Source organism: Neolamprologus brichardi, chromosome 7 (assembly GCF_056152115.1).
Source record: "Neolamprologus brichardi isolate AB-2024 chromosome 7, ASM5615211v1, whole genome shotgun sequence".
Taxonomy (NCBI): Eukaryota; Metazoa; Chordata; class Actinopteri; order Cichliformes; family Cichlidae; genus Neolamprologus; species Neolamprologus brichardi.
In genome coordinates this window covers 23,669,950-23,683,896 of record NC_142110.1, presented here as the reverse complement: position 1 = coordinate 23,683,896, position 13,947 = coordinate 23,669,950, and the positions used below count along the sequence as shown (strand labels likewise).

At 37.0% G+C, this 13,947-nt stretch overlaps 1 protein-coding gene across 2 annotated transcripts in view; it reads right to left on the bottom strand.

Annotated features, from left to right (window-relative positions):
• Nucleotides 1-13,947, bottom strand: part of tmtc3 (transmembrane O-mannosyltransferase targeting cadherins 3) — a 30,950-nt gene that overhangs the window by 7,552 nt on the left and 9,451 nt on the right. For both annotated transcript variants that reach the window (XM_006782333.3, XM_006782331.3), the window contains exons 6-10: nt 13,672-13,844; nt 7,331-7,583; nt 4,420-4,568; nt 4,093-4,213; nt 3,815-3,926 (exon numbers count right to left, since the gene is read on the bottom strand). In XM_006782333.3, the coding sequence (XP_006782396.1) occupies nt 3,815-3,926; nt 4,093-4,213; nt 4,420-4,568; nt 7,331-7,583; nt 13,672-13,844 (808 nt within the window). The remainder of the gene's footprint in view (nt 1-3,814; nt 3,927-4,092; nt 4,214-4,419; nt 4,569-7,330; nt 7,584-13,671; nt 13,845-13,947) is intronic.

Here is a 13,947-nt window from a genome sequence, read left to right as displayed (position 1 = left end):
GATTACACTTTTGGCCTGTTTGACTGCAGTCATGAGATCTTAGAGTAAAATGAATGGACTCATAACAACTGTCTGCCTATTAACTATGTGTCAAGTGAAGTTTAAAAAAAGCTTGTTGTACTTTCAACTGAACTAGATGTCCAGGGGATTTTTTTGGTCATATTTTTAGCCAAGAGTGTTACTATGTAAGCATTTAATCTTCCAACAGTCACCCTTTTCATTTCTTCTAAACTGCTGCTGAATTAAATCATTGAGTTAACTTCATTACACAGAAACACCCTGTTACATTCGAATTTGCAGCCCATTTGATGGAGCCTACATTTAATTTCTCAATATTCTGTGCTTTTTCTTTGACTCTTTGCCATACTTTAGTCTATTGTCGTCTATCCCCCTTTATTCTTAATCTAATTTTACAATTTCCCATTGATTGTTTTTGTTCCCCTGACCATAGGAAAACAAGCAAATGCATTAACAGACAGCTTAGGTCTTTTGAGCAATGCACAATATCCTTTGTTAAAACAAGTTCCTACTTTACCAAAACTTAAATGAAAGAGGTTGGAAGCAGTAGTTCAAACAGTTTATGATACACTATCAATGCAATCTGAAGTCACATTACTGGCTTACCACGTGACATAGCTGTTAAGAGTTTTTGGAAGAGTCAAGCAATAATGTAAGCAGTGATTACCTACAGTGGGGAAATAATTATTTAAACCCCTGCTGAATTTATAAGTTTGCTCACAAAGAAATGAAGTCTCTAAATTTTACGGTAGTTTCATTTTAATAGAGAGACAACATATCAGCCAAAAATCCAGAAAAAATACATTACATGAAAGGTGGAAGATCAGCCCAAAACTACATCCTGGCTGTCTGTACTTATATATGCTTGTTAGGTGCTTGGGACCACAGTCACCAAGAACACCACTGGTAACGCACTACGCCGTAATGGACTGAAATCTTGCAGTGCCCACAAGTGTCCCCCTATTCAAGAAGGCAGATCTATACGCCTGTCTTAACCTTGCCATTTAACACGTAATGATTCAGAGAAGGTTTGGGAGAAAATGCCGTGGTCAGATCACAACAAGCTCACATCAAGCTCTTTAGCATCGGTTGTGTTTGAAAAAAGAGAAATGCTGACTATGACCCAAAGAACCCCATCCCCACAATCACGCACAGAGGTGGGAACATTAACCTTTGAGGCTGTATTTCTGCCAAGTGTATTGACAACCTATTGCATTGAGGGGCAAATGGATGGAACGTATACTGTGAAAATATGGATGAGAACCTCCTTTTTTTAGCCAGAACACTGAGGAAAGGTCTTGGATGGTTCTTCCAGCATCACAATGACCAAAAACATACTGCCAAGGCAACAAAGGAGTGGCTAAAGAAGAAGCACATTAAGGTCATGGAGTGGAGTACATCCAGATTTTAATCCTATAGAAAATCTGTCAAGGGAATTGAAGCTTTGAGATGCCAAGCAGAAGCCAACAAACAAAGGATTTAGAGAGGCCTCTCTCTTTCTTCCTAATTTCCTGTCCTTCATTGCTCCACAATCCAATAAAGGCAAAAGTGCTCCAATAACAATCTTACCGTACAAAAAATACTAGGGTACTAAGTCATATTTTGCTTAGAGATCAAGTACTTATTTTACTCCGTGACATGTGGACACCTTTGGATTTGTTTTTTAGTTGACATTCTGTCTCTCTCCATTAAAATGAAACTACCATAAAAAATTTCGATTATTCATTTGTTTACAAGGGAGAAAAACTCAGCAGGGAATCAAATAAGTATTTCACACACTGTATAAGCTTCCTTGATTTGCTGTTTGAATTTGAAGAGGAAAAATGGTATCTTGTGTAAGTGCAACTATTGTACAATAGTTGCTGTGTGCATTTTTAAATAAGAAAGAAAAAACAAAACAAAAAAACCTTACAACTAATTCTACATGACAAACAAAATTAGCAAAAATCATACCCTGAAATAAGATAATCAAAAAGCACAATGACTTGTACTTGCTTACTATTCCTACAAATTGAAAAATGAACAATGTTATGAGACGTACAATGAGAACCTCTGACCATCTCAAGCTAGAATTACTTTCTTGCGGTTGTATCCAGCCACCAGTGAAACTGAGGTTATTTATATGACAGACATAAAACATGGTTTCTGGCAGAAAAGTAAATAGGCCTGAGGACTGTTATGGGTCTTTTAGGCTACACCATGGGTAGAGCACTAATGGGCTAGAGCACAAAGGCTAGTTTCCTTCATGTAGACTGATAGATGGTTTAGTCTACCATAAACAATAGAAAGAGCCACTGAACAATGTAAGGGATTTTTCTTTGATTCTTTTTCAATCAACAAACATTTTCATGCTCACCATGGTTAATGGCAAGAATAGATCTCTCTCTCTCACTGAAACATATTCCAAATAGAGTTATATAGTGGACATGGACACAGTTTTCCTTTGAGGGCATCCATATTCAAATTGGATGAAGGGTTTAGGAGTTTCAGCTCTTTAACATGTGCAACCCTCTTTTTAAAGGAACCTAAAGTAATTGGACAGTTGACTCAGAGGCCATTTCTTTGGCAGGTGTGGGCAATTCCTTTGTTTTGTCATTATCAATTAAGCAGATAAAAGGCTTGGAGCTGATCTGAGGTCTGGTGCTTCCATCTGAAAGACTGTGCTGTGAACCGACAACATGCGGTCAGAGCAGCTCTCCATGCAGGTGAAACAAGCCACCCTTAAGCTCCGAAAACAGAAAAACCCATCTGAGAAATTGCTACAATATTAGGAGTGACTAAATTTACAGCTTGGTACATCCTGAGAAAGAAAGCAAGCACTGATGAATAGAAAGGTTAGATTGAATATCTAAAAAAGCCAGCACAGTTCTGGAAAAACATTCTTTGTACAGATGAAAACAAGATCAACCTCTACCAGAATGATGGCAAGAAAAAAGCATGGAAAAGGCGTGGAACAGCTCATGATCCAAAGCAAACCACATCATCTGTAAAACACGGCAGAGGCACTGTGATGGCTTGGGCGTTCATGGCTGCCAGTGGCACTGGGACATTAGATAATACTGATGATGTGACACAGGACAGAAGCAGCCGAAGTAATTCTGAGGTATTTAGAGACCTATTGTCTGCCCAAAATGAGCTGAATGAAGTTAAATAATTGGGAGGCATTTCACAACATACAGCCAAAACAACCCAGGAGTTTATTAAAGCAAAGAAGTGGAATATTCTTGAATAGCCAAGTCAGAAATTTGATCTTAACCCAATCGAGCATGCATTTCACGTGTTGAAGACTAAACTTCGGACAGAAAGGCACACAAACAAAAACCAACTGAAAGCTGCTGCAGTATAGACCTGGCGTTAAAATGGAGGAAACCCAACCAAGTATATGAAATGAAGTTTCATTAGAAATGAAATTTTATTTTTAGTTACTTAAGTTGAGTCCCTGAAATGAAGAGATTGTGTTTAAAAATGCTTTAGTTCCTCACATTTTTATGCAATCACTAAACTAAAGCTGAATGTCTACACTTCAACTGTAATTGGGTCTTTTTCATTTAATATTAGTGTTTAAAGCAGTTATACTGTGTTTCTGTTTTTGTATACCTGTTGGAACAGGTAGAACAACAAGTAAAACAGTTACTCTCAACACAAAGAAAAATACTGTAACCTCATTTGGTATCCTCCACCAAAAAAAAAAACAAATAGTAGAAAGAATTTTGCAAACTGTAGTGGATTTTTCATCACTTCCATGAAACCAGCCTTCCTTTTTCAATGATTTATGAATGACATCAAAGTGTCTCACCTGGTTGGACTCGAGTAGCCTGGAGAAAATACCGCAAAGCCTTTGCATAATTGTTCTGATTTTCTAAAGCGTGGCCAACATTATTCCACAACTTGGCATTGTTCTTGTTAACCTGAGTAGATGACAAATTAAAAGAGATAACGATAAGAAACATTCGTCTGTTTTGTGAGTGGATGATTAATTCTGGTTTACTCAAAATTTTTAATCACAAGGTGTTTACAGACATTGGCAAACTGACATGACACTCTGCCACCACAAAAACAGCATTTCCATCATACCTTCAAGGCAGATGTAAAGAGAGTATATTCTGACTCCCAGTCCCAATTTCTATGAAAAGTTTTCACTGTATACGTAGTCAGCAGCACTCCAATCATCAACCAGGAAATCTTCTTCAATTGTCTACAAAGGAAATTATTAAGCAGATCAATGTAATTTTAAATATACATTTTCACAATCTTCACAAAACCTAAATATCTGCACCAATATTAAAAAACAAAACAAAAAAGGGTAAAAGTGTAACCACAAACAGAAACCCATAATTTCACAAACAGTTTTGCACTTCTGAGGGATTCTTCTTTTAAACGTCATTTTGGACAAGAACCTACCCTTTATTTGAGATCATCTTGAATCCATGTGCAACAAGAACACAGAAGCCCATACTGGGAACATAAAGTACTCTCTCTGCTACGACAAACCCCACAGGAAAGAAGAGGTTGGATGCTGGAATAAAAGGCAGGACAATCAAAGACAGGGCCTGCAGGACACACACAAACACGCACAAAAGAAAGAAATAATATGTCAGTTTATATGACAAGCTCAGAGCTCTTTTTTTGAAATACTTAAACACTCATAAATTAGCATGGAGACGGACCTAAGGAAAAAGTGTAACTAAAAACAAGAAAACTGGATTTTGACATGTGTTCAATTTGGGAGCTCATTAAGTTCATTAATACTTCATTCACTTGTAGGTAGCAGGTGGTTAGGTTAAAATCTGTAATTTGTAAAATTTACAATAATTTGCAGGATTTCTCATCTTTGTATGACAAACATGTTAGCTTCATGTTCTTCACCAGTGATCACCTAAAACAAGCACTCTTTAAAAGCTTGCTACATGACGATATAGGAATGACATTTACTGTCTATCTACAAAAGCATTAATTTAAAAAACAAAAACAAAAGCAAAACAAACACAAACACCCCCCCCCCTCAAAAAACCCACCTAAAGGTAAAACTGATGTCACATTAGCCACAATCCCACCAAGTTCACACACTACATCTCTTTGAACTCAGCCTTAGTTTTGCTATCAGCTAAACGCCTACAAATATGCAAAACTACTGGACTGACCAATCTCCAAAATATCAAACAGAATTCCAAATAAAGACGGGCTTCAGCACTAAAAACTGACTCTGTGATAGTTCCTGCAGCACATCTACAATCTAGAATGGGGTTCCTCAGCGGACAGTGGTTGTCTAAAACTATTTATTAATATCTCATGCTCCATGTTAGACAGCTGGCAACCTTGCAGTGATGCAGTATGTTAATGTGTTGTGATATTGTTATGCAACATTTTCCAAAAGGCTCTTAGCAAACCAGAGTAAACAATGCAAAAGGTCATTATTCAGTTTTTTGTGCTGACTTGTGTTCCCCTTTCTAAAGCTGAAGCTTAGAGCAATATTGTGAGCAAGTTTACTGACCTTTAAGCATGAGAACAATGAACCTATTGCACAACACATGCTAATTTGTTTCTATGTACCTCTGTAAACAGTCACCACCCATTCATCCCTTCAAAGCTCAACTAAGAACTTGTGTTTCATTGCTCATTTCTGCTGGCCAACTTCATTTGCCAAAACAAGCGAAATATACACAAAGAGTGGTAATAAAATTTGTCTTAAAAAAAAAAAACAACAACCCCCCCCACAAAAAACATAATGGTAAACTATTGCATCAGGTTGTATGTTGAGCCACTACCCAATTTAGTAGGATAAAGTATCATTATCTGGAATGTCTACTAAGCAGTGGATATGACCAGTGGACACAAGGAACCACTTTTTATTCTAAAGTCAGGGCTCTCCGATGGTATTTTGCATTAAAAAACACACACAAAAATGAGTTCTAGTATTTAGAATCTGTTTACATCCCATTAAGATATGCAAACTGTATGCAATGTGAACCCAGGGCATTACAGAGGGGGATAAAGGACCTACAGTTAGACTGTAGTAGAAAGTAATTCAAGTCAGCATGTTATTCTTTTCCCCACAAGCAGACAGGCGCTATTAAAAACAACAACAACAACTCTCTCCCCCCCCCCCCAAAAAAAAGAACAAAAAAAACAAAACACAATTTTGGCCTATGTAGATCATATGCTTAGGCTATTACAGAGGCATTTTTATGTCACAATACTGTTGTATTTTGAGTTGAGTACAATGAATACTGTACAATATAAAGCACTTTGAGGTGACTGTTGCTATATAACTAAAACTGAATTGAATTGAAGTCAATATTGTGCAAATACTTCAAGAACCTTGCTATGTTCCCCAAGAAAGGAAACCACATTTTGTTGGTCATATGTCTCACTAGTAATACTTTTGATCTTTTTTTACTGACCTCCAAACTTTCCTAAATACTTATGAACAATGGTTATAAAGAGTGCTGTTCAAAAGTCTTACAGTACTGAAAATCTATTATTTTGTTGTGTGTTATTTTGATGTAAAGCTAGAAATAAGGATTTGGGAATGTTTAAAAACAGAAGATGTGAAAAGGAGATATTTATGATCCTATACATTTCCAATTCCATTCAAATCCAATTGGCATTTTACTATTTTTCAACAAAATGAAGGAAAACATAGATATATTTGTGTTATGTGTTCTATTAAAGTTTTATATGTCAAAGTGCATCTGCTTTTCAGCAACAAATAAAAGCCTGTCACCGGTCAAGGCCAAAAACAAAGAAACAGAAAAGCTCTCTTATCACAGATACAAAAAATACTGAAATCCAATCAGCAGAAGTACTGTCAAAAGACGGCTTTTAGCAGTGGTCTCAGGAGAAAAAAAAGGGCCAAACACTTGGGGTTGGACAAGACATTAATATTTCACAGTGGGTGGCTAGAAATAATATAAATAATTACAAGTTTTAGATTTGTGGCAGTAGCAGAAGAGTTAATGTAAGGAGACAAACAAAACAGAATAAACTGCAATATATCAAACCCACAGTGAAACAGGGCGGTGGGTATATTTAAGTCTGGGGCTCATATGCCCACACTGGATGTGGAGATGATGCATCAAACTGATTACAACCTGACCAAGCAGAGGTAACACTTTAGTTTTCAGAACTGCCTAACTGTCTGGTTTATTTTTGTGAAAAAAAAAATATATATACACACAAATGTACACGTACACGTACACACACACACACACACACACACACACACACACACACACACACACACACACACACACACACACACACACACACACACACAAATATATATACATTATTTAACCACATTTTCTCTCACCATGATGACTGTCTTGGCAGAACTGTGTCTGTATCGCAGACTGTGATAAGCAAGCAGTCCTAGAAAAATGTAAAATACTAGTGTAGCCAGGTTACGCAGATCTACAAGTGATTCCACCAGGGGGATTGTGCCCATAGTCCAGTCACAACAGAGCTCTGAGGGATTCAGCAGGAGCCATGCATTTACAGGAAGTAGGTAGTTGAAAGTCAGTTGTCTGGTGGGTGTAGTGCTGACTGCTGCAGGGTTATCAAATCTGCAAGAACATTACATAGGGAGAGAAGGAGATGATAAACATTACATATTATCCACTTTCCTTTTCCTTGGTGTTATCATGAAATTCTTAAATCATGAATGCTTTATTCTATCTGATTGGAAGGATCAAATTACTGCAAAACAAGTAAAGAAAAATGATTCAGAATTTATATTTTATTTTTGATATCAGATGCTGTTGATCACATTATATTCTTCTTGAAATAAAGTATATAATAAATGTGCAGGGTGAAAAAATAAGGAAAACCATAGATGTCATGAAATGTGGGACTTTGGAGTGTATATAATAGTGTGCAATACAATATTATACTGTAGTGCATTTGTATTGTATCTAAGTTTAATTGCTTTCTATCTGACAAATGAAATTCCTCCAGGACACAACACAAATCTACATAAATCACTACGCTTCTGTCGTACGCTGGTTGTGCCATAGTCCTGCCCCCCTTGACTTCAATGCATACAGAATTTAATACAGAAACAGTTATCTAAGAATATAAACAAGGGTGATTTCGTTTATTTTAAATTACATTGCATTTTGTTACATTCATAGTGTTACTCTGGCCCTCGAGGCCAACCATTATGTTGATGTGGCCCTCTGTGAAAATGAGTTTGACAGCCTTGCTCTAAAGGGATCTCAAAGTGTTTATAGTTCAAATTACCGATATGATGAACAGTCGCTACTGGTGGTGTGATCTCATAACAAGATGGTCTCTGGGTTTATCTATGCAGCTGCCAGTAAAGACGCTACAATAGGAACCGCAGGAGTGTTTTGTATCTGAACTGTTTGGGCAAAGCACATTGCCCAAACTTGCTTTACAGAGGCGTTTCAGTCTACAATGATCACAGCTGGGGATTTTATAATCTAAAGGTGTGGTATTGTTATGGCTTGAACACAGAAATCGTCTCAGACAATCGGGAGACAGCTTGAGGATTATAACTAGAGGATTAGGCCATCTAGGAACTGGATCTTATCTTTCCTGTCAAATGGCATTAGGCTCGATCCTGTGCAGACAATTTCAAGACAGTTTAGGCTCAATAAATGCGTAATCTAGTTGAATTATTACTAATCTGGCATTTTTATGGTGTTCTAACCTCTTAGAATATCCCAACAATAGCTCCATATTATAGGAATTTGGGCATTAAATATCTGTCATTCATCTGGCTCTGTGTTTTAAAGAGATTTACCATGAAAATTCTCAGCTACATTACAAAGGACCTATTGTAAATTGTGTTTAAAAATAGTTAAAAACCTTCCAATGATAACTAATAGTTCTGTGTGTTATATTTAAGGTACATCAGCTAAAGTTTAAACAAGTTTACGCAGCACATTCATGTAATACAATTAAGTACCACAAGAAGGCTGTTGTTCAGATTAGGATGCAGTCCCCAAGTTCAACAGTGAAGCATACTAATGGCAGGGTGGAGGAAACACTCATGTTAATGCTGAAAATCAGTTAATGGTAAATGGACTGATTCTTGTATAGCATTTTTCTACTGTTCAATATAATACTAGATGATAGGTAGGGATGGGAAGTTCAATTGCTTGGAATTGTTAGTCTGCCTTTCTATCGATTCCGCTTATCGGTTCTTGCACTCTCGTTGCGATCAGTTGATTTCAGTTCGTGTGTTGGAGAAGGAAAATAGTGGCGCAGTTTACAGTGTGGATATGGACATTACTTTTATTTTTATTGCATTATACTGTTAACCCAACTTTAGCTCTCTGCAAGCACAGCATGCTAATGCTACATTAGCCAAGAGCCCAGAGTGATGTTAAAGCTGAGTAAATGCTGACCCCAGCCGTGATAAGGTGAGCTGGTATTTGCGGTGAAGCCAATCGCTGCTGAACTTCAACGAGTAACAAACTAATCACCAGTCAGGCTGCAGCCTCTATTTCTACCTGTTTATGTTTCTACAGTAGAATCACCGTGAAGATCGCTTTAAAGTCTCCTTAAAGTCTCTGGTTTTCATCTTTGATTTATGCTGTCAGCTTTGTGTTCATAGCTAAATAAGAAAGATCACGTGTCCTCATTAGGGGCCGTAGCCTCTAGGCTTATATTTTTAATTGGTAATTATGAGACAGTATGTTACATAGGATTTTACAGAGTAACATGAAAGTAAATAAGCCAGTAGTATAATGCAGTGTTTCCCAACCTTTTGGAGCCATGACACCCCCCCCCCCCCCACCCCCAAAATAAAAAGTCCCAAAAAGCATATTGATAATTCTTCCCCGCCAACTATAGCGGAATTGGCTTGGTTTGTCCCCAGTATACCTTTTTTGCTTTCTTCTGACCACTACTCATCCTAGGTCCTTCATTTGGGTCGGAATTTTCTCCAGGACCCAGGTCAGATTGACTACTTTTTATTTTCAAATATTTATCTGTATTGTCTCACAGCATGACTATCATGTAATTTCTTCTTTTGTTTTACTGGCAGTTGAATTGAAGAGAAGGTAGTTGTACTGCCCTCTAGTGGAAGAGAATGTAATTGTTTTTCCTGTTACTCACGCAGATTGCTTAGAGTACTAATCATGTGGAACCAGATAATCTTCCACGGCACAACTGATCATTTCTCACAGCACACCTATGTGCCACGGCACAATGGTTAAGAAACACTGATATAATTGTAATTGTAATTATTACTTTGAGTAATGACCCCAACATTGATCACAACAAAGAGGAAAATAACCTCCAACGTGCACAAACATTTGACTACGCAACATGTCATTAATTTGCATGAATGTAATGTCTTTGATATGCTGCTTAGAGTTGGTGGGCCTCTCAAAGTGGAGCCAATGAGAATCAATAAGGAATTGAATTGATAAGTGATATTGATATCACTCATATCAATTCAATTCATATTGATTCCCATCCCTAATCAAGGTTTCTTCTAGATCAGCAAAACAAAAAGGTATTCATTCTAATATTTGTCATGTAAGAATAGCTTATAAAGGAAGCTAATACTTTAACTTTACTTGACTTACAAGGTTTCAGTAAGAAAAACCGTTAAGCCCATTGGCTTTGGCAAACAGAGGGATGATCCAATTGATTAATATAACGCCATCCACCTAATATAAAGCTTGTTGTGTGGCACAAAGAGAATAGCTGATGAACAGGCTTTTCTTGCAACATCTGTGCAAACCCAGTGTTAGAGAGAATAAAACACTGAAGAACTGCAGAACGAAGAGAGAACATTGAATCTCATACAGCAGTTGATAAATCCTACTCTGAAATTGTTTTGAGCAATGACAGTGTTCCTTTATTCTTTTTTCCTCCAGTGGCATTACACATTAAAAGCACATTAGCAGGATAGTAAGATAAGTGAGATTAACAGTAGCTTGTGTATGAAAAAGTGTAAAAAGTACAAAAATAACCCAACAGTTTTATGTTATTAGCAATTCAACAGAATCTCCTCTGTTGCGTTTATTATTAATTAAACTGAGGTGATCACAACAGCTGTTGAGAATTATCGCGTCAACCCAATGTGTAGCTGCTGTGAAGCCACAGTGCTAACAACCACATTACCCCATTCAGGTCTTCTATACATAAATATCAGCAAAATCCATTATCTTCCATGTTCTTGGCCTTCAAAAACAGCCCTTCCTTGTTTTAGTATCTCTCTGTCTTTAGTATGTTTTCTTTAAGTGGAATGCACGTAAATCAGAGCAAAATTAGGTGTTAGTGAGGCAATTTCAGGGGGTTTCCATAACCCTCTCTGTGGCAAGCAGTGTTTGAGATAACAGATTAACACTTTAAATCACTCAGTTGTCTTGTAGAATGGCATTCCTGTAAATACAAAGTCCTATTCAATGATGATCTAAATCTGGCTTTCACGCTACTTTTTAACTTGGTCCTAAGATGGCTGAAAAAAAAAAAAAAAATCCATACAGATGCATTTCTTTTAGCGGTCAAATAAAAGAAACATCTTTATGGAATTCAAAACTAAATTCAGTCAAATGTACTTGTGCCTTAATAAAAGGGCAGCAATAGCAATAAGCCTATTAACTTAGCTACACATTTGGACCATCAGCAGTTTTCTTTCTCTAATTTAAGGATTATCATTCGTTGCTGACCTACCAGGTTGATAACCACCACTATGGCAACACTCAACATAACTGCTGGTTATCTTAGTTTGTAGGTATAGTCAAGCCAGATTGAGAAATATACGGAGTATGCTGCTTTGTAATAAAGGCATCAGTGACTCGGCCTCCATTCATTCAGCACTGAAGTTTTTAGTAATTACCAGTAGGGCTGGGCCATATCATACCGTTCACGGTAATACCGGTATAATGTTGGGCAACGATAAGAAAATGAAATATTGCGATAGAATATGGGTAAAACGCGCATGTGCAGTGCCTTTGGTTTCATACACACATGGCGGAAAAAGCATGGCGGTGACGGCGAATGTTGAGGGCGAAAGCGGATTGTTGAATGAAACAGACGAACCAGAATTGGTTTGTAAAAATGCTGCAACTTCAGTGGTGTGGAACTGGTTTAGCTTTTGTCCGTCAGATACACAACAAAGCACTATTTTTGGTAGAGCATGCTAGCAGGCCGTCGTTATTACCGTGTTTTTTGGAAAATACGGCACACTTAAAATCAATCCTTTGATTTTTCTGAAAATCGACAGTGCCCCTTATAATCCCGTGTGCCTTATGTATGAATTCTGGTTGTGTTTACTGACCTCGAAACTATTTTATGTCGTACACGGCGCTCGAAAATCTGTCAAATGTTTCAATACGACTTTGCTAAGCTGAGCATCGCGGAGTGATGCGTACTGTGCTTCAACATAATATTACGGTATTGCGTGTGTATAACCTCTTTTGTGGATATTATACATGGTTATGCTGAGGATATGTCGGCCAATTTCCACTGGAAATACCTTTTGGTTAAACTGTCAGCAAGGATTTGAATTTGCACAGTAAAATTTTTATATAGCTTTAATGCACATAAAAAAAACAGCTGCTTGTTCAAGTGAAAATACTTTGATGGGGTTTTTTTGCACTAATAAAGTTGTGGAGTTGTAAAGTAATTTGTCTAGTGTCGATTAGATCATCAGTTATATCGTTATCGCAAGTTTTCAAATGTATATCGTGATAAATATTTTTGGTCATATCGCCCTGCTCTAATTACCGGTGTACCAAATACTCAAAACTATCTTTGTGGGAGGTTCTGTAACAACAGACCGAGGACCATACTTTTTCATGACATATGTGGTGAGACAAACTTCCTCATAAAGTGACCCATAGACACATAGAATTTGTTACTATAATTGGACAGAAAAAAATTCTATTTATTTCCTATTTATATAACACTTATATGAAGAATAAGTGCTAGGAAGAAAGGTCAGTCTGTGTGCTAAATTATACTAATGGGGCCTGCCAGGATAAAGTCTAAGTGTAGAACACATTGAAAGATAGGAGGAGGAGGGAGTACAACAACCACCAGTGGGGAGAGTCAAAGAGAGGCTTTGTACAACAGCCCTTGCTTGTTTCTATTTTACTGTGATTCCGCCTAGTTTTATTTATTTTACTCTATTTTTTTTAACAGCACTTTGTGACTGCTTGTCTGTAAGACATTATTATAGAACAATAAAGAAAAACTTGGTAAATATTATATAATCCAAGAACACCAAATTGATGTTACCAGACTACATTTACAATACAAATTATACATATATAATTTGTATAATTTGTATATAACATATATATATATATTTTTAGTGGCAGCTTCTAATTTATTTTTCTTATGTCTGGAGAGGGAAAAAAAATAGGGCAAACTCAAAAGATTTAATGACAAATCAATTAAAACAAACTGAAAATTCTTCAACACATCATTTTGCTTAGAGAAAATATATTTTTAAATTGTGAAATGTGTGCCTTTTAGCAGTTCACTAAATGACTGAAACTGGGCTTTTCCTTCCTATGAAAATGACCTTTGAGCAGAACCGTCTGTCGTTCTTGTTATTCCTGTCATGTTCACTTGGCTTAGCTTAATAAATAAATAATTAACAAAACTGGCTAAAGTTTATTTTATTAAAATGCTGGTGAGTTTTCCATCCGTAACACTGCCTACCTTGTGAAGACAGGAAGCTGGGACTGAATGACTTGGACCCTGATAATAACGAGCAGCAGGGTGCTGATGACTAGAACAATGAGCTTCAGAAGAGTTTGCAGGACAGCATAGGGAAACCCATCTTTACCCTGCAGAACTTGCCATATCGTGTCCACCAGCATGGGCAATGTAAACTGAGAATGGCAAAAAAGACAGAAACAATCAACTTACCATCATCATGTAAAGCAATACCCATATGATATATACATTTATTCCAGGAAGCAACCTCTGAATAAT